This window comes from Haliaeetus leucocephalus, unplaced genomic scaffold, assembly GCF_000737465.1.
Source record: "Haliaeetus leucocephalus isolate CR32 unplaced genomic scaffold, Haliaeetus_leucocephalus-4.0 Scaffold577, whole genome shotgun sequence".
Classification (NCBI taxonomy): domain Eukaryota; kingdom Metazoa; phylum Chordata; class Aves; order Accipitriformes; family Accipitridae; genus Haliaeetus; species Haliaeetus leucocephalus.
The window spans coordinates 1,092,639-1,113,692 of NW_010973013.1; the positions used below are offsets into that span (position 1 = coordinate 1,092,639).

The 21,054-nt window shown below is 39.0% G+C and overlaps 1 protein-coding gene across 6 annotated transcripts in view; it reads right to left on the reverse strand.

The window, feature by feature from the left end:
• Nucleotides 1-2,280: 2,280 nt before the first annotated feature.
• The window catches only part of ENAH (enabled homolog (Drosophila)), a 52,294-nt gene continuing 33,520 nt past the window's right edge, over nucleotides 2,281-21,054 (reverse strand). For 3 of the 6 annotated variants that reach the window (XM_010577713.1, XM_010577712.1, XM_010577710.1), the window contains 6 exons: nucleotides 20,733-20,787; nucleotides 20,396-20,444; nucleotides 17,058-17,124; nucleotides 10,136-10,214; nucleotides 6,854-6,911; nucleotides 5,329-5,694 (listed from right to left, as the gene is read on the reverse strand). In XM_010577713.1, the coding sequence (XP_010576015.1) occupies nucleotides 5,657-5,694; nucleotides 6,854-6,911; nucleotides 10,136-10,214; nucleotides 17,058-17,124; nucleotides 20,396-20,444; nucleotides 20,733-20,787 (346 nt within the window). In that variant the 3' untranslated portion in view covers nucleotides 5,329-5,656. Of the gene's footprint in view, nucleotides 5,695-6,853; nucleotides 6,912-10,135; nucleotides 10,215-14,488; nucleotides 14,552-17,057; nucleotides 17,125-20,395; nucleotides 20,445-20,732; nucleotides 20,788-21,054 lie in introns of all 6 variants that reach the window. The other 3 variants (XM_010577711.1, XM_010577708.1, XM_010577709.1) reach the window with 2 other exon arrangements.

Sequence of the window (21,054 nt, forward strand, 5' to 3'; positions counted from 1 at the left end):
TTTCTTTAACGGAGGGTTTTTTTTTGGGGGGGGGGGGGGGTTGTTTTTGTTGTTGTTTTGGTTTTTTTTTTAACGTACTAGGCCTACAACAATGGGCAAGCAGCCTTAAGACTGCCCAGAAAGCCACATCTGCTGACTACCTCAATTTGCAGATTCCAGCAGCATCCAAACTGGGTTTGAAACCTGTTGGTGAGTTTTCAGGCCTCTTGCAGCCCTGCTGATTTCTAGCTGCTTCCTTCCCTGCAGGTATCAGCCTACACTGAACAATTCCAGAACTCCCTTACACTTTCTCTTCTTACACCCACTTCCTCGCTACTGTTTTTTTTTCTCTGCCTGCAACACCAGCTTGCGGACCAACTCCTAGAGGCTCTGTAAAGAAAACCAGGATATAGTTCAGCGCACTTAAGAGCACAGTTAGCATAGATAACTTTATTGCTGAGTTGAAAGTTGTTCAGAGATTCAGTAGGGACTTAAGTGGCTCCAGCTGGCTGGTGATAAAAAAATTACACTTAAGATTTAGGATGGTAAACACAGGATAATGATGGGAGATCACTTCCAACTCTACTGTGCTTGAACAGTTGCAGAAGAGACCTGCAGTTACAAGAAGTGAAAATGTCACAACAGCAACAGCTCTAGAACAGGTTGGGAAGGGAGGAGAAGGTGGCCCAAATAACTGAACAACAATGATGCCAAAATTAAGCACCACAACAGAGAAAACTGTCAGCTTGCAGCTGACAGCTGCAACAGCCAGAGCAGCAATACAGTTCATCTGCAGTAGTTGCTCCACATCTTTGCCATTTAACAGTTTATCAAGGTAGGACACCGGATAAAGAATACTCATTGAATAAGATTCAGGACACCAAGCTCTATAAAATAAACATTAGAAAACATATTTATATGATGACTGAAAGTTCAGCTGTGATCTATTTCTAAAATGGAGGTAATTTTACACAGCTCCCTGATTTTCAGCATCACTGTGATGACCAACTACCTGAAGAACCCCCTGTGCAATGAATGAAGATGCCGATTACCAGGTAACATGCAGACACTAGTGCTGTGACTTTAAGGTTTTGCTGAGCTTTCCCAACATCTAGAACTTCAGCTCCTCTTCTGTAGCTTGGACAATTACACCAAGTTCTATTACACATTTTTTTATTAAGATTATAAACCTAAATCAACATGAATGTATTTCCTGTCATGACATATCAGTTCCATCAGTCTTAGGTGACCATCTCCAAGGAATTAAAATATTTAACTCCTGTCAGACCTTTCTACGGTCTGACTTAAAGATACACTCTTTTGAATGTGTAAATATATATTGTGACAGTTGATTTAACAGACTTACTAATTCTCTCTCCATTAAGACTCTCCTAGATAGCATGTAACTGAGCATTAAATAATCCTCAGTGCTTTCATACCCCAAAATCACCCCCTAAGACAAACGATTTAAGTGAACTTTAGCCTGTTCTTCAAGTACTTTGCACTGGCCCCAGTTCCACTGAAATCACCAACTCCTTCCCTTTTCACCCGCTCTCTATCAAACCTCCCGCAGCGATTGCCTACACAGTCAGGAAAATTTATAGACCCCCAAAGAATTGTTAGTCTTGGGCAAAAAGCCAGTTGGGAAACTTTTTCCTTGCTCCCCATCAGGCCAGTCTTGTTCACCTACTGAAAACAGAGGGCATCTTCTCTTGATTTTGCAAGCTTTGTATGATTAATCGTAAGAGATGCACTGGCAAGTAATATTTACCACTGGAACTGAGCCCAATTAAAAGTTTTCAGAAGAGCCTGTGTAAAGTGCTGATAATCACTAATTTGATCAACCGCAGACCACGTTCCTACTTTTGTAATACACAACTTTAAAAAGTAGATACCATATATCTCTAGACACTTGACAGATAAGATTTTGTAACACTGTTCAGAAATTTAAATCAGAAATGTTTATACTTATGCCTGAACACTACCCCAACAATAGCAGACCATTTTAGAATCTAGTGATAATTTTATTTAAAAAAAAAGCCTTTATAACTCATTAAGGTTTGTGTCAAAATTGGCACTGGGTCCAGTGGTTTGCCAAAGCAGGATTATTGCATTACCTCTCTGAACAAAAACCAACAACAGCAGAGAAGTACAGCTTTCGGGATACTAAGTCAAGGACATTTAAACAGCTACTCTCAATATTCTGCTGTAAGACAAATTGAGCAAAACTGTCCTTAGTGTACAGAAAGCTATATTAATCTTTCATGGTAGGTTGTCTTTATTACCAGTATTGAAAATAAGTCAAGAACATAAAAGGAGCAAGAGAAAAAGTCAGACTAACTGCAATTATTTTTCACCTAGTCTTTCCCCCTCCCTCCCTTCCAAGTTCTCCATGGATACAGAGACCGAAGTGTATGCCGTGAGAGAATGTAAATCAAATCATACATTTAAAATGGATTTTAATTTATGTACAGCAGTTACCGTTCACGGATGTTACACAGTCCCTGCAATTACATTCTTAGTAAGGCAAGTCTTTACTTTTCTCTACTGAATCTTCTGATGGAGAAACAGAAAGGAGGGGTGGAATCAACGAGTAAGGAATCGGTCATTAAAAATTTGGGGAATTTGAGTAGTAAACCTCAGAGAGTCTTCTACAAAGTTCCAGAAATAAATGGTGGCAACGTGTATATATTGCAATTTTATTTCATTCGCTCAAACAAAACGTTAGCATGTAAGAAATTTAAAATGACACAATATGATAAAAATAGCAGAGAATGAACTGAGAAACTAAAAAGAAGGTAAACCTAAATGCATGAAAAGTCAACATTCATTAGTGATCATCTTCAGTCTTTGATTGACACTTGATGCTCGCTAACTTTTTAAAACAATGAACTGGAAATCATTATGACTATCTGAAGAGATTTCAGCACCAGCACTAAGATTTTTACATTCAGTTGGTTTGCAGTTGACTTGGTAGCCACTTGTCTATAGTGCAGGTTTATCACGGGTCAGATCACAGTGTTGAGGAAAGCAACGCCTTCCTGGCATTAGAAAGGATCCCCTAAACTGCCCTCAGCTTAAGACATCCATTGTACAAAAGCACAGAACCACCACAATATGGTTTTTAAAGAACTTAAGTTACCAGTATGCAAAATAATCTTAGCTTCTGCAGTTCATTTTCAATACTGAAATCTCTGGAAACGGTGCAACTGTCAGTAAGACAGGAAATGTCTACAGTAATCTTTAATTCAATCCAATTTTCTGGAAAGAACCAATTCGGCAGTTTGGGATTACAGAAAGTATGTATGTAGAAGCAGCACAAAAGACGACATCTGTTCCTTTTTCTTTTAAACAGAAATCATGTTAATTGTAGACCAAGGCACAAAACGTTTAGTGCATAAGCCAGTTCCTTGCACAATCTAGTAGTTCAGCCTTTAATTTGGACCACTTATACCCATTCATGCTATTCCACTATGCTACTCCTGAACTCTCCTAGAAACAAATCAAACATGATTTCTGACAAAGGTAAACGTCCTTGATGCTCAAAAAGTCCGTGTAAAACAAAAAGTTACATCAACAAAGATGAAAATGCCTCCTCTTGTTTTGAGAAAAACAGTACTTGACAAGCTTACTACGGATTTTTTTTAATGCCTTCAATAAACGCATGCAGAAAAATGTTTTTGTTTTTCTTTTTTCTTTTTAAAAAATTATTAATAAATGGAGTTAGGCAATATTTCCACTGTAGTCTTCTCTTAGAATTTAAACCTACAGAAACAGGAAATGTTTGAATTGGAGAAAAATTTCCCATTGAAGCCTTTCCAAAGCTGTAAGTGCTGTTTTGCTTTGGTGTTCAGCACTTAAGACAGTATGTTATTGAAAGCATTTGTCCTATGAATGGAGCTGCATATATTTTAAGCTGAAACATTAATCTCTCCAAAAGTTGTAAGTAAACTTTTCTTTTGGATCAGCGCAGATCCCAAAGCAAACATGGCACTGTTACGGCTCAGAAAAATTGACAGTGCAAAGGAAAAAGGAAGATTTTGATCCACATTCTTTGTCCAAAGCACTACAGATCCAATTCACAGAATTTCTATTCCACTGAACTGTACCACATTAAAAAAAATTAAAAAAATAAAATAAAATTTACAAGCATAAAATCTGAAAACCCCAGGAAACAGAAAGGTATCATCTCCCCTAAAAATTATTCTCAAATTGTTGACTGAAACCAACGGCATACCATTGCTGGTTTTCAGTGTTTGGGTTGTGTGGAGCTGTAGAGTTTTTTGTTGGTTTTGAGTTTTTTGGAAGGAGGGTGGCAGAAAAATCAGGAGAAGGGGGCATTTACTGTGACCTGATGCTCCGTCGTTCTAAGGTAACTAACTGCTGTCCTGTTTCATTAAACAATCAAAAAAGGAGTCTCAGAAAAGAGTGAAGCAGAGGGTCATGGTAAAAAGGTAAAGGATAACGCACTTACACAGGGGCATCCTCAGTAATTCAGATGCCTACATGTTTGTTCTCTCACCGAGAAATGAGTTAGGTTCACATGGGAGTTTCAGAACCATTATGGAAGTATTACTGAATTTCAAATAGAAAACTGAAAAAAAGATACAAAAGGATTAAGTACCTGGTTCCATTAACATGGTTACTGATAAAAGTCACGTTTTCCTCATTATTACACATGCATGTAAGATGAAGAAAAAGTGTAGAAAGTAATAAAAATGTGTCACCTTCCCCCTCCCTCATCCCGCATCTTTCTGGGCATAAATTAAGCCTTACAAATGAAAAGGCTACTCTGTGACATGCAATTTTTCTTTTAATTAAAAAGCTGGCTGTGTTGTGTTACATTACAAAAATGTCCACATGCATAAATCTAAAAAAAGCCCCAAAATCTACTGTAAATCTACAACATACTAATGATTTACATTTGACTGCTGATTCGCATTATGTAGAAGTCTTGGATTTGGTAAAGCATTGTAACAATGTAGGAAGGCATCTACATCTTTAAACTCTGGACTGTATTTGCTTTTTTTATTTTCCTATAAAATTGCATGAAGGCTAACTAGAGAGGCTTCCTATCATAAAATTCCAAAACCTTGATATGTCATCACTGTCTAGGTCATTCACTTACAAATATTGCCCTTTAAAAGCGCGCGTTTCTAATTATTCCATGTTTTGTGAACTGAACTTCTACACATCTGATCTTTTAAATTATTCATGGAAATATCAGATATGATAGGAAGACAAACCTGAGATACATTTGAAGTACAACAGTATAACTTGCTAACTCCTTCATTAATAAAGAAAACCTCTCTGAAAAGCCTTCCCAAGCTTTTCCCTGTTTTTTGTCTTAACAACAAATTCTGAAACATGTGCAATTTTATCTTGACATGAGTATACTTCAAAGCACTGTGATCTTGTCTGATAGGTATAGGAATTTCTGCATAATCATTACAGTAACTTTAAGAGTCTTTTCCACCCTGCTGTAAAGGTCAGAAAAAAGCTGCAAACTAGGAGGGGAATAGCATATCACCAGAGTGATGTGTCTGAAGCTTTTCAGAATAAGTTGTTTCTCCCTCCTTCCGAATGTTTGTCTGTCTCCGTTTTCTTCTAACAGCTCACAAAACGTAGTCAGTTTTATACCAAGTTAAAGAGTCACATCGGCTTAGTACTAGTCTTTCTATGCAGTATTCGACTTGCTGAGTTCCTGTCTGATAGCTAGAGAGAAAGAGAGAGAGGGAGAGAGAGAAAAGTTAACAAATCATCAGTCAAGGCAGAAAGCCAGAATACACAACTAACCACTTAAAGGCTCACTCTGCTCCAACAGTCTTATAACATAAATAACCTATACATAAGATAGGTTCATGTGGCTTCAGACAAGTGTCATTCTTAACCAGGCAGTACCCTTTTTCCTCCTGTAAAATTTTTGTTAACTTCTTATTTTTCAGTTCTGCATCTCCAGCAAGTCTATGACCTTATCTGATGACACTCACTACCACTAGGATTATCACAGAGCATATGTGTGGGCTCATTTATTTTAATTTGTTTGTTTGTTTTAAGAGCAGCCTCAGGGCCCTCCCATGTTTGCATCTTACTGTTCTAAAAGGCTGTGGTATACAGCACAGTCAAAATATACGGAAAAGCACTGCATTCTCTGTAGCACAAAACCAGCCAGCTCCTTCTACAACATCAGTTCATGACATCTGATATTTTACCAGCAGTGGTATCAGTTTAATATGACTTACACACACACACACACACTTTATTTTGATACTTTCCACAAAGAAAAAAAAAAAGCACACCAAGGTAGTTAATCACACACAGAGTTTTATTTACTTCTTGACTGGTGGACCTTTAAGATTATGCTTTCTCAATGACTTCCCTTAACTACAAAAGGCTACTTAGGAAAATAACTTCTGTTAAAATAAAAATGAAAATCCTAAGAATTCTTTTATTACAGACTCTTATGTTACAGACCAGAGAGAAGACTGAAAGCTGGAAGCACAATCCTAGTCTGAGTATTACCAGTTTTGAAATATGCACCTCAGCAGCTCTGGATTATTTAAAAATAACCCACCTACCACCACATGATACTAAGGATAACTGCAAATCACTCATATACAGCATCCCTCCAACGACTTTTAAGAGATGCTACTTGGTGTCAATGTTCTATTAAAACAAAACACACAGGAAAGAAAACACTGAAGCACATCAATCAGAACAGGTCTGTCACAAATGAAAGTATGCCACCAGACTAAGAACAAAGCTACTGTTACCAATGTATCATTCTCGGGCTAGAAACACATTATATTTACATTGTTGTGCACCTGTAGCTACTTACTTGAAGACTGAACAGCAGCAGCAGATTGATACCTACCATCAATGAGTTCTTCCTTTAATTTCGTTAACTCCTTCCTCATTTCATCTAAAATGTCCTATGGTGTCAGAGCATAAATAATAGATTAGTTTTGCAATGTAAACAGATTAGTTTTCCCACCTGTAATTTTCTGCAGAGAGAAATCCAAAATTCTTCTGACCTTTAACCCTTAACCCACACTTTAGCTTCCAAGTTAATCCCCAAAATCTAAAGCATCCCTAAAACATTCTTACTGCAGGCACAATGAAGAGAAAACCTTCTGTATAAGTTCTACAAATTGATTCCTGTAGAACTTATGAGAGGAGAAGGGACATACTGAAGTTAGAATATTGCACTAATGTAATTGCTAAATAAAAAAGAGTAAAAACATCATCACCCCTGCCCCCGGGAAAAAAAAAAAACAACCCCAAAAAAACAAGAAAACCCCCAACCCAGAACTAAAAAACTTGGCATATCGCTTTAAGAAAGCTTTGCTACAGACAAAATGTGATGTGGAATGCAAAGAAAGTAGCTAACTAAAAACTGCAAGCCAAGGAAATATTCAAAGAAAAAAAGAAAAAAAAAAAGGGAGATCAAGTTATCAAGGTATTCCCAGTCACCAACTGGAATGTGAAGGAATGAAGGTGACACAGTGAAGTACCATCCCCTGCTTGCTGTTTTCTCCATCCTTTCGCCTAACTGATGTTAACTGATAATTTGGTGACAATGTTTTTACAAGCAGAGTGGGGGTAGTGTCTAATTCTGCAGAGAAGACTGTCACCTCCTGGACAACTCTGTAGTCAGCAGGAAACTCATCCAGAAGATTTCAGCTGTTTCTTTTTCAGCTTTGGGGTCAGCATGCTGTTTGCAATGGAGCGTGCAATTACTCTAGTGTACTCTAGACTTGAGTCCTTTACAAGCTGTCAGTGGAAGACATATGCGTGGACACACCTTCCCTGCCTGAAGTCATTCCTGGCATAAAAGCACATACCAAAGCTGCAGAGGCAGGTCTCCCAATTCGCCAAGTCTTAGACAAGACTCTTGGACAAACAGGAAAAAGCCCTGGAGCAGCAGCGTGGCTAGCAGTTACTGGGAAAAGCAGTGGCAAGTAAGAGCTTGCCATGTGTCCAGTAGAAACAGTGAGAGACGATTTTGCCTCCAGAGAAAAGAATCTTAACAGAGGCAGCGAGAGTCGGCATGCTGGAAACCTGGGAGAGCTGTGCTTTATGGGCTGATAGGATCCCCATCCTCTGTGCCTTCAACTCAAAAGATCCACAGAGAAGAAAAAAAAAAACAAGCACCTCAGAAAAAAACCCCAGAATTTAAATAAAGGCAGCCAGACTGCTATCAGCAGCAGCATTTCATGGAAGCTGTAGCAAGAGTACCACAAATCCTTTTGAGATGACAGGAGTACCCCTTCAACTGCATTCTAGAACAACCCCCCACACACTCCAGAACCACCCACTGGGCCAGAACCTGCTCTAGAACCATCCAGAGCCAGACCATGATCTAGAATCAGTCACAATACCAGAACCCGCTCTAGAACAACCCACTGAGCCAGAACCCATGCTCTAGAACCAACCACTAACCGTGAACTCACTCTGGAACAGACACCCCACCTCCCCACCCCCGCTCTAGAACCAACCAACAATGTAGAACCTGCTCCAGAACATCCCTCCCTACTTGGGGACCAGCCAGTTGATCCAAACGCCCCTTCAGGAAGATCCTTCACCTCCAACTCCACAATTCACACCCCTCTAAAAACCACTGCTGCCACCACCACCACACCCCTACAACCAACCACCTCCCAAACCCGCCAAGTCTCAAACCTGCCCCCTGTACAACCAACCACCGCTCTACAGACTCCTGAATGTAGAGCCCCCCGGCAACAGCAAGCACATCGCTCCCCTTTTCAAGGGCAAGGATCCAACTTCAGCAGAGCCTTGCCTGGAAAAGAGGCAGATCACACCCACAATACACTGCGTGCTCATAGTCTCTGCCAGTAAAGTTAACTAGCACCATCTCAACACGCTCCCCAAGAAGAAGAGCTTCCACCAGCTCAGCATGGACAAATGTGGCGGAAAAGCACTGGCAAGACCTCAAACACGGCTCCCCATACCATACAACTCAGACTGGCACTGAGAAAGTGCAGTACTGCTTTTCCCCAAGCATCACTCAGCAAGCCACCAGCAGGCCAGCCACCCCCATCATACCACGCCTCTTCAAGACTGCCACCTACACCAGGGACACCATGCTGAAATGCTGCTCACCCACGGGAATCAGGTTTCCCTGCTGCACGTTGGCCTCACAGTTCCCAAAGAGCCCAAGAGTGCACCACGAAGCACAACAGGGCAAAAATACACAGTAGCATTCTCGCACATGGACAACTCCAAACGCTTTACACAAGCCTACTCAGGTCAGCATCAGACCAATGCCTCAGGCAACAACTGCTCTCAAAAGGACATCTGCACTGAAAGCACCTACCAGCAGCAGCAAAGATGATCATCTTAGGGCCTCCTCAGCAACAGGGGACTTCTCAGTAGTCAGAGGAGCACAAATACCTTACGCTCACTTGCCCCTCTCAGTGCTCCTGTTCTTAGGAATGTGGAACATCTGCTCAGTCTACAGATCACTTGTGCTCTTAACTGATAGCTCCTGTCTTCATACAAGTCACAAAGAGATCCCTTGCTGAGCCTCTGGTTGCGCCGGTTTGTCTGTTTAGCAACTGTACTTGACAAAGGCCTGTCACCTACAGGTAACACAAAGCATCCCACAACATCTTTTCCTCATCTGACAGCAGGCAACTACCGCCTTCTTCCCACAAGACTATCCTCAGCTCTTCGCCAGGACAGCTACACAAAAGGGTGTATCACTGGATACTCTTTCACCACCACACTCAAGACCATGGATGCTCATATCTGATATTAAAACACAGTAATACTTGTTCTGCTAGAACTGCTCGGAGGGCTTGCTGTTTGTTTGTTTGCATAGAGAAGAGAAGGAAAGGTTTTCCAGGCAAACCGGTTTCCCAGTTCCATTCATAGTATCAACACCTCCTTGTGTGTGCTGTCTAATGCAAAAGCAAGTACAAGCATCTGTGAGAAAGTTATGGGGCTGTGTAAGCTGCCATCCTACAGTTACAGCTCCTAAGAATACTGAGACATGTCTGGGGAAAAGTAATAACTAATAATTACTAAATCATTATTTAAGTTTGGAACTAGTTAACAAAACAGTTAAAAACTGGTATTGGACATCTACAAGCCCTTATACGCAAGTTTTCTATTCAAAGCATTACATACATACCTGCTTCAATCTGTCATAATCTAGACCTTCTGACTGTACTCCATTGGCACTGGGTTGCCCCGTTGGTGTAGATTTTGGTCTGCAGTACAAAGAGACATCCATGAATTACTAGTCACTTATTATTACAGGACACATAGGACTTTGCCGTCAAACTTGCTAACATTCATCTATCGAAAACATAGTAAAGAATCAGAATGAAAAAAATGTTGGGAGTGAGAGGGTGGGAAAAAAAAATCAGGCAGACCCAAAATACCACACAGAATAGAAAGCAACAACCAAGAACATTTTCCACACATTGGAAATATTAATTACCAAAAGAATAAGAGTTATTAGTTCAAAACAAGAACTTTTCAAGTAGCAGACAGATTTCACTGTCAGTGGTTTCTGATTTTTTCATAATGGGCATGAAAAGCTCAATGCCTTCAAATGTCAAACACTTTCCCTTCTCCCTTTTCAATTGCTTACTCATTTTAAAAGAGGCCCTCTGAAAGAAACGCTCCCACTAACTAATGACTACATGTTGATGCTGTAACTGTATGAATGCTGTGGAATCATCCTGGCAGATTTTCAACATCTGACAGGACATGGCTGAGCAACCTTTAACTCCCCTCCAACCTAAATTATTCCATCAATTGCTTTCTAAAGCTACTGAAAGCAAATACAGTAACAGGAGCAAGATTTATAAGATAATACTTGAGAGGAAGCTCTAGTGGTTTTGGACTATGTCATGTTCAATGTTTGCTTACATAATACTCCCTTAAGACATCAAAAATTTGCTTACCAAGACCATCTTGCGTTTTTAACACGCATTCCAGAAGCAGCTGGTTTTCTACCTTCTCACTTCTCTTTTCTGATCCCCTCTGTTTATACAAGGTGTAACTCAGACTCATGTACTTACTACACTTCCACAGGGCTTTGCAGACCTACAGCTATGAGCAGAGACAGAACCTAGATCCTAACAGCAGGAATACAGAAATGGTTCTCCAGTGCAGCGATGGATGGGTGGGTGGTGTGGGACAAAGAGGGAGGAATGTTCTGCTGTTCTTAATTACTTTTTACATCTTGGCTAACATTCTCTCTCCATTGCTTTATAAAATGTTAAGCCAAAAATAAGCTGTTGATAAAATTGCTGACAGTTCATGTCAAGAGGTTTCCCCAATGTTCAGAATTATCACAAGTATGCTAACGTTAAGGAAGGGCAGGGTATTAGTAGACTAAATTGGGTCCTATTTCATCGTCCTTGTATGTGGCCTCACTGAACAAAAAAGCCTGGCCTCAACTCACTTCAAAATTCTCAAATAGAAGGAATTCATTAAACACTGCATTTTTCTGGATTTGTTACCTGAACATGCAGTCTTATTTATTATGATGGAAGGTGGCCAGGAACAAAAAAAGACAAACCAGCAGGAAAGACACAGTTGTACACTCTACCTTCTCTCAAATAAACAGTATAAAACTATCTTTTTTCAGAACAAAGCAGGTGTGAGGGGCACAAGCGGTATATCCATTGCTTTAGTTTTTCCATTTATTTATGTACTTTTATTTAGCTAACAAAAAAACTGTTCTCAGAAGAAAAAGAATAGTGAACCTATATATATATATTTATTTCTTTGTTTGTTTTTACAAAATCACTACCTTCAGTTTTCATGCTTCTTCCCTTACAAGACAGCAGTTCATCCATGAAGAAACTGTCTGAATACACTGTCTTTGTTCAGTACGAGCTGAATGAGCCTCATACTGGCTTGCCTTGATGACTTTAATAACCTGACAGGACTATTTTCTTATTTGCCAACGGAAGCAAAATGCTTAAAACGTGACTCCCAACAGAAAAGGGCACGTGCACCAAAATTTCATTTTGGTACCACAGAAACTTTCTCAGGTTTGTGCTCTCCAGCAGATACTTTTATCTCTTGTAGGTTCCCAGTGCGAACAATGTTAAGAAACAACATGGGACACAAGAGTTGCCTATTTTTCCTCCCCCTAACCTGCAGTAGGGTGTGCCTGTGTCATTGAAGAGCCTGGCACATTAAAAAAATTCATTAAAACCTTCATACACATTCATAGCTACCAAGTAATTATGGTGACAGGACATTTTAAATTGGTACGCCTGAGTCCATTCATCTTTTCAAAAGGCACTAATTCCAGTGTAGGTGGTAGAAACCTCTCGAGAATTTATTTTAATGCTTCACGATTACTTCTGTGCACTGACAAGTTAGTTATGTCAAGCCTAGTGGCACCCATTTAGGAAAAAACTGCCAGTAGTTAACCACACAAAAGAGAGTCAGCAGAAGGGATTGTATTAACTGTCCCTTTGTTGCTGGACTTTGCATCAAAGCAGAGAGGTGCAGGAACACCCTGTGTTGTTATACCAGCTCGGTTCTTCATTTGGGATCACAATACTCAATTGCTACAGCTGTTTAGATGTAAGTCTACAGCTGTTTAAGCATAAGTTCAAATAGAGAAATTGCCAACATTATTGTTGCTTGAAACACACCGAAATGAAAACATGATCTACCAAGTAAGACAGAAGACAAAATACTCAATAATTTGATAGCGGAAGAAGCTGGAAAATAGAATTCACCTCGCAACCACCAGAAAATCTACAGTGTGCGCTAATGCTATGAAGACAAACCACAGCTTAGGATCTTTTACAAAACTCCTTAGATATCAACCGTGCTTAGTTTGTTATGAAAAAATTCCAAGCTCAAAAACATTCAAGATGAGATCTTTGGCAATTGCTGCTTCAACACATATCTGGAATTTGAAGTGTTACCTACAGTTTAGACCTCAAACTGTGAACACTGACTTACTCCACGCAGAATAGCATGAGTTTTTCAGATTCTCCATATATAGTTTCTGATTATTTCCATTGACTATTGCTTTGTCCCCATACACCATGGCATTACAGCATTTACCCAACATGACTGAAAAAAGAATCAGATGCGATTCCTAGCAATGGGTAACAGGCACCTATTACCCGCCTTAATAGAAGAACCCAAACAAGAATATACTTTAATATTTTAATAAAATCACTGACGACTAATATTTTAATGAGATTACTTTAAAGAAGAGCTCTCCACAGACTGCTTCATGTTTCTTTTGCTTCAGATCTTTAGAATTCTTAGAAAAGATAGCTCTACCAATCATACACTATATACTCCTATCTGTCAAAAATCTCAATAGGAAAGCCTCTTTATAAACTCTACCACTCAGTCTTAAGAATGTATTCCATTTTTGCTTTCTGAAATGCAAGACATTCTTCATTCAAATATGAAAGCCTGTAATTTGTAAACTAGATAATTTCTAATCTCAGGCAAATCTAGCCATCTTCCCCGCAAAATTATCCTATTTTTCCTTCTTCAACTTGCTCAGAAGAAAGATTAATAGTGAATGCAGTTGCTATTAAGAAAAACATTAGCTATTGAAATTTAGTGAATAAAACATCCCAATCATTCAATCCTAAAATGGCTAAAGAGCTCTCCCGTGTGGTTTTTCATAGCATTGCCTAACAGGACAGTAAGGCAACCTCAATAGTCCCTAAAACACCTTAAATCAAGCATGCAAGATAAAGATTTTATTCATGCCAACATGCAGAAAACACCACCCAAGATAAGTAGCTAAAAGGGGAACTTTTCATACAAAAGATTAAGTAGTCACCACGATGACTGCCTTCATGAAAAACAAAGCTGGAATTTGACTTAGTACTTCTGAGGGGCTTTGTAACATGTTTTACCTATGGAAAGCTCTTAAAACCTGAAGGCTTTCAATGTCAGTATTTTATGACTACCACTACAGAGAGTGAAACTGAGATCTACAGCTTAAAATACACATTATGTTAATTCTAACTTGTGAATGTTCCCAACAGAAACATTCACTTATGTCTAACAAGTCCCCCCCTTTTTTTTTTTAAATTTTTTTTCTTCCTTTCCGATGTTTGTCAGGCAAAATCTATTTGTTATCTTTACTTAAATTGTGGAAAGCACATGTGAAAACTCACCTGGAAAATTAATTGCTATTCCTGTGTATCTAAACTTACATTTTTAAAAACCTGCTTCTCAATACACTGCAAATGGTTCACTAAATCCTGGCATATCCAACAGAAATTTGTACCTTTGCAAGTGGCGACTGCCAGAAAACCAGTATTTAACATGAATTCATAGCTGGTTCTTAAGCCATCTCAATTTGTCTTTGACACCATCTGCTTCTAAGCAGTCCAAAAATCGGCTCAACAGGACAAAATGTGAAAAGGAACCTGGTGGTGCGTGTGGTGATTACCAATCCATGTAGAAAAAGTCCAACCCTGAACTGGTCAAAATGGTTATTACAAAGTCTCAAACCCCAACAGGATGATACCTGTTTAATGAATCATAGAACCTGTTTTCAGAAGCAAGCAGATTTTTCCATGGAGATTCCCGTCTATGAAGGGGAGAAACACTACCTTAACAAGCTATAATAGGTCTTAATTTTGTTCAGTTTTAGCACCTTAAATACCATGGAGTTTCACTAGTTGTGTCCCAAGAGATCTATTTGAATGTTTAAGGAAATATTAAAAACACATAGCTTAAATCTTTTCAAAGTCTGCTACCAAAAAAAGGCCTGAATTTAAACAGGACACTAGTTATTTTAAAATACTTAGAACATTCATTCTGAACAACAACTCCTTCATTGTCTACCTGTTTGGAAGCTCTGAAGAGAAAATTTTGCTTACTTGCCAGTTTCTTAGGTATGCTTTATTTTATCCCCGTAAATGACTCATATCCTCTCTGTAGAGGCCAGAAGCAGGTTCTTGAGCCTTACCAGGTGAAAGATATCCCCTTTTGGCAAACACAGTGTTAGTGTTTCAAATAGCAGCACCCTTTGACTAACTCACTCAAAGAAAGTTACTTTAACAAGCTGCTTGCTGAGATAGGCTTGGCAACTGTAGAGAATCAAGAAAAATGCAAAGATATTAAGGAGAGACTTCTACTAATACCTTTTCTTTCTCAGTCCATGAAACATTCCTCATCCTGGCAGGGCAAACAACATTGACTAGAAAACTGTACAAGCAGTCTTAAAATACATGCTATTGCACCTTCCAGCAGGTTATGAAAGCACTGGAAAATAATACTGACATTTAACAAACATGGAATTCTTATTTTGGAAGTACTTTTAGAGTGTACACCTGGTGAGGCTCTCACCAAGCTGAATTCTATCAACATTTTCCATTGGATGACTGAAGACAAAAGCTTGATAGAGAGATTTTCTCAATACATCTCAAGAGAAGTCTCAAGACTCCTCTGTACTCCTCTAGGTCAGAAAACATTTTTAAACAGACCTCAGTAACCTCTGAATTTCACCAGTTGAAACAAGATCAATGAAATAGGATGCATAAAAGAGTTTACAAGAAGCTATGTCTGTAGGGACAGGTAGAATAAAGACTTAAGGACATGCCAGACTCCCCAAAGGAGTCTGTTATGGAGAATTGCTCTATTTACTAATGCCTTCACTTTCCTTTCTTCAACTGCTTATCCATAGGGTATCTATAGCAAAAGGGCCAGGTCAGCAACTATCTTAAACAATATGAAATCTAAAATGCTCTTTAGGATTCCTTACACAAATTACTTCTGTGACAAGTTCCCCCTCAATGCCATGTATTGACACCTTGATCTGCTTGAAAACAAGAGACCTTGGTTAAAGCAGGCAAGACCTACGGGGGGTGAGGGGGAAGAAGGTAGGGAGAAGTCAAGGCTAAAGGTAAAGCAGTATTTTGCTACACTGACAGTATAGCAGAGAGGACATCACCACCAATGTCACCTGCTTTTTGATAAAAAAAAAAAAAAAAAAAAGGCAAACAAACAAAAACAAGGCTGCAGACTTTTTAGGCTCCTGGACTTAGTTATTTCTGAAAGACAGACAAGAATACTGATACAGGCTGAGTGTTTAGTGCTGCAGTTTTAGAACTGAAGACTTCGATGGCAATCTCGACCACAAGTAACGCCACTTAGAGAATAATTGGTTCTTCTTCTCTAATCACCAAATCTTGCATAGCTGTTTCCAACAGGCCAGAATTTTAAGGAGAATTCAAGTCATTTCTAACACAGCATTCTCAAGTTTAACATGTACTTTTGTTTTCTCTCAAGAAATTCAGGTAACACTGTCAGATTATCACAGGTCAGAATCCTTTAACCTCTGTATGCAGACTATACAGGAATTCTAAAATGAACCACATGCTTTCTGCTTAACATAAATGGCAATTAAATATACCTCAAAAAATAAAAATGCTAAAGCAGCCATTTCACTCTTTTGCATATTGAAATGCCTACTGAAATGCCCACTGCCTACCAAAGTTCCACCTGACAAGTTATCAAAGATTGGTTAATGCACTGAAGGATGTAGGATATATTTCTACAGTTCTTTAGGATAGACTTCCTTGGATTGGCATGAGACAGCTACTGAGAACTGTCACGGAATCAAATTTACCCAGATGGCTTATATATCTAGATAACCATTCTATGACTAGCACAGAAAAAGAAAGGAGAAAACCCATTCACTAAATTTACTAATGAATATATGAATCACAGCACTGAATTTGGTTTTCCCTTGCAAGAAATTTCAGACTTAAAAATTTGAAGAAATAGAAGAATTAAACATTGCTGCAGGCAAACATACACCTTAATAATTGAAGTTATACACCAGCAATTGTTAAGTAATCTTTTGGGGTTTTACTTTTGATTTTACTGTCAAAAGTTTCATTTACTAGCGTTCTCCAAAAGCAACTCTTCATTCCTAATTAAAACTGCCAAAAGCAGTTTCACAGCAGCCATTTTAAACCCATACGCTTTGCTTTTACTACTATATTAAAGTGATTTTTGCCCAGTATCTTTAACAGCATGAGCAACAACAGCATACATAAGGAAAAGACAGCTGGTACAAAAGGGAGTACCTGGAGATAACAGGTGACTTGCTTCCATTCACTGTATTTGTTCTTTCCCAAGGCTTTCTTGTTAGTTCTGGAAAACATAGTGAGAAGATTAAAAACTCTTTTTCTATTCGTTGTGTAATTTATGTGAGGAAACTTGAAGTTCCTGGCAACTTAAGTCAGCTGCTGTTGGGTTTTTTTGTTACTACATTGCATTAGGTCTTTCATATTAAGCTACCTCCTGTTGTATTCATCTTATTTTTAGTCATACTACCATTTATGTTGCGATAGCATCTTAAAGTCTCACTTTTGTTCTAGACATTGTAAATGCCATTTGATTCTTAATCCAGCTGGGAGAAAGTCTGCCTATACTTTAAGTATCTGATTGCTTCAGTTGTGAAACACAGAATTCTGGAACTATAACCGAATAGCTTAAAATACTAGGGGAAGATGTTTTTAAGCTAAAGGAGTTTTCATGAGCTGTTAATGAATTACAGAAGATTAATTCAGTGTCAATTTCAATGAAGCGACAGCAGGGACGATACAACCTCACACAGCTAGAATACCTTCCAGCAACAAGGTATTTATTTTCCAAAGTCTTGTCCCCAAAAAGATACTTCAAAAGTTGCAATATGTAATTTCCCCCTTTCAAAATAATACAGACTCAAAAATAAAGGTACCTTGCCCTAGGATCCAGAAGAGATCATAGTTTACTCACCACCCATGATACCAAAGTTTTACTGTGCATCTCTTCTCCCATCTGGGCAGCTTATACTCTATGGGCAAGCAGTCTATTACACACTGCAGAAGAGGACTTTTGGGCCTAGTCTATAGGCATAAGTCTAATTTGTAGTCAAGTTTAAAAAGCCCAACCTATCTTTATACGTGCTTATGCTTCACTTTCCATTATGGAGCCTGCTTTCAGTACTGCTTAGAATGCTCTCAAATAAACTTTGACTTGCTATCCTGAATTTATTACAGTGATCTAAAGTCACACGTGAAAGCCAGCTTTATTGTGCAGGTTGGTTTGTCAACAGCAGACAGACAGAAATCACAGCCAAAACAAGGCAAACAGTTCAGTTAAGGACTGTTTATTTTGTGTTCTCACATGGTGAATGAGATTGATTTTTTTTCCTTTAGTGGTCTCACCTAAGCCCTTCCTCAGGACATACCTATCACCACAAATGCTTCATTCCTTATGGATCAGGTTTTCATTCCTTACAATCTGCACAAGTTAAAACAGTCCTTCTGTAGTGTGAATTGTTATTACTTACTTGCTATCATTACTTACTCAGGACTTTAACGTGCCACTGATCTTAGTCTTTATTTCAGATCTGGGTTTGTTTTGTTCCTTTTCTCTTGTACTGCTCAGCTCTGCTAAGCTGGGCAAGCTAACAGGCAGAAATGCCCTTTCAGAGTCTCATATTGACCAGGCAGTTCTCTGGGATGCAGCTAGATCCTGAGAAGAGTATCTGAATTGCAGAATTCTGCTAGCATAGCCTGTGACCCAGCCTACTACAGGTTGCCAGTGCTAGTAGTAAGTCTTAAGCTTAATTTGATATACCAGGCTTCAGGACTTGTCCTGCCAAGGAGTTATTTTAGCTGTATCTGCAAAATTGAGAAACCTTTGCTATGGCTACGGCTTGCTGAAGGACCCCATGATTATCCTTACCTAGCTGAAACAGCTACATTATCCAAGGGTCATACATCTGTTGCCTAACCCATGGCTTTGAGCTTGTTTGTTTATATTATTACCTAACATGCTGTAACTTAGGTTTTACTTAGCTTTATGTGACTGTTTCTTCCCCTAGAAAGAATATACCATATATAGAAAAGGACTAGTATGTGTAAGTAATCATGGTGTAACTCTCCCTGTAAGTAACAGGGGGAGAGAGAGTACAGCCCCTTAACAGAGTTGAAATGTGTCAAAATAAATGCAAGGAGACCCAAGCACAGGACAGAAGAAATGTCTCCCCTTTCATCATACTCCTCCTGACAAAGAACGTGGAACTCTGATAGTTCACCACAACAGCACATAGGAAGGGTAAGCGGAACGCCAAAGAAGTAAATCCTAGCAAGTCTGTGTATAACAATTTCAGTTATATTATTAATGGTAATTAGACATAATTACACAAATTTTTGACCTGGCCTCTGCTCAGTATGCCAAGCAGTCCTCTTAAATATTTTGAAGACATGTTCCAATGATGAGGCACAGCATTACTAGAGCATTGTACATCATCAAGAAACAAAGTGAAATCTCTCCATTGGAAGGAAACAGTCAAACCTTTGGATGCATTTGACATTTTAAAGTTTGATGAGGCTTCTTATTATGACAACCAATTAAAGGAACCACTCCACTTCCAATGTTTTTGATTTCCCTCTTTTGGGCCTATATTGTTATTAGAAGTGTTCCAAAGCAGTCATTTCCCCAAGGCTAAGATCATCTCCGTGTTTAACAGAATGAAGCAAACTCCTAAAACTCCTAAGCTGGGGGGGGGGGGGTGGGGGGGGGTGGTGTGTGTGAAGAAAAACTTGATTTGTATTAAGCCATTTATTGCCTTGCAGTCTAATTTCTTTAGACTACTGTATCTCAATACTAACAGGTTTCCAGTTATTTCCATCCAGACACTCTTAGCTCTCCTTTTTATGCTACAGCCAATGGCCACCTGGGTTTTGTTCACCCTGCAGCAGTAGTTTTCCATATTAAGGCCTACACACCATCAAGTGGCTGAATCATCTAGTGAAGTAGTATACACATGGACAAGCAATCAACAGAGAAAGCTAGAATATACTGAAAACTGGTATATTCATTACCCAGTCATTTTCCTTCTGCTTCCAGTATCTTTTGGGATGACAAACTGCAGGTTACATGGCACATCCTCCCCCTTTTGTATGCACACAGCGGGAGGTGGCCAGGGAAGCTAAGAGTACAAGAAGGTACTAATGAAGGACAGGAGAAGAAAGTCTTAAGTGTCACTTGAGTCCTTGTAACACAAGCATTTATAGTATGAATACATATGCATGCTGACAATGCACCTTGGACAACTACAGAATTGGCGAGATGTAAGCTTTCCTTACCGACTGCAGCAGAATCGTTGGCTACACAGTTCCAAACTCTGCCACAAGCATTCCTCAGCAGAGGAATCATGGTTAAAGAATTTCTACTCCATGCACTTATATGGATTTAGAAAGGACACTTGCATGTGAAGGAATCTTCACTAAGGTACCTGGAAGTGGCAACTGTTTCTGTCTGACTCTGATAGTCTTGCATGTCTGCCTTGAAGGAAAAAAACTACTGTCCCAACTCATGCACATTCACTAGCATTATAGAGTCACAGAGTTCACAAACCTGTGCTACTTACCAGGTGTGCTTGTTGAAGAAACTTTAGCTGTTGAAGACTCTGATTCTTCCTGATTAAAAGGGAGGAGAGAGGGAGAAAGGGGGGAAGAGGAGAGAAAAAAAATCACCTTTGACTCTTGTGAATCTAACAGATTAACCTCAACTGTTTAAATATTTATTTCGCTTTTTATAGATATTTAAATGGTTCTGCTCAATTGTATGTAGAAAATGCACTTCACAAAAGAGTGGTTATGTGTATATATATGGTAAAGTACAACTAATCTCTCATGTACACCATTAGAATCTTTCTCATAATATAGTACTGAATAATGTGAAATAGATAAAGTTTCTCAACTCACAGTTTTATCTTCTTTCTGCTCTGGTTCTGTTGATCCCTTTTCAGCAATTCTTCTCCTACAAGCAGAAACAAAAGTTACCCAGATCATCATAGCTTTAAGATGGAAGAATGTTGTTTAGTGTAATTAGAGACATACACAGCCTGATGGCTAGATAATTGACAATTAGTGTTTAAAAAGGTACTTTCAAAATACTTTGAAGGACAAAGCCCTCCTGCCAAAGCAACTGTGCAATTCTTTCTCCTCTTGAAGTCTGTATCCCCTCCCCTACTGCTGCACAAAGACTTACACAGAAGTACTCGATTACACTCAAGTCAAAATGCTA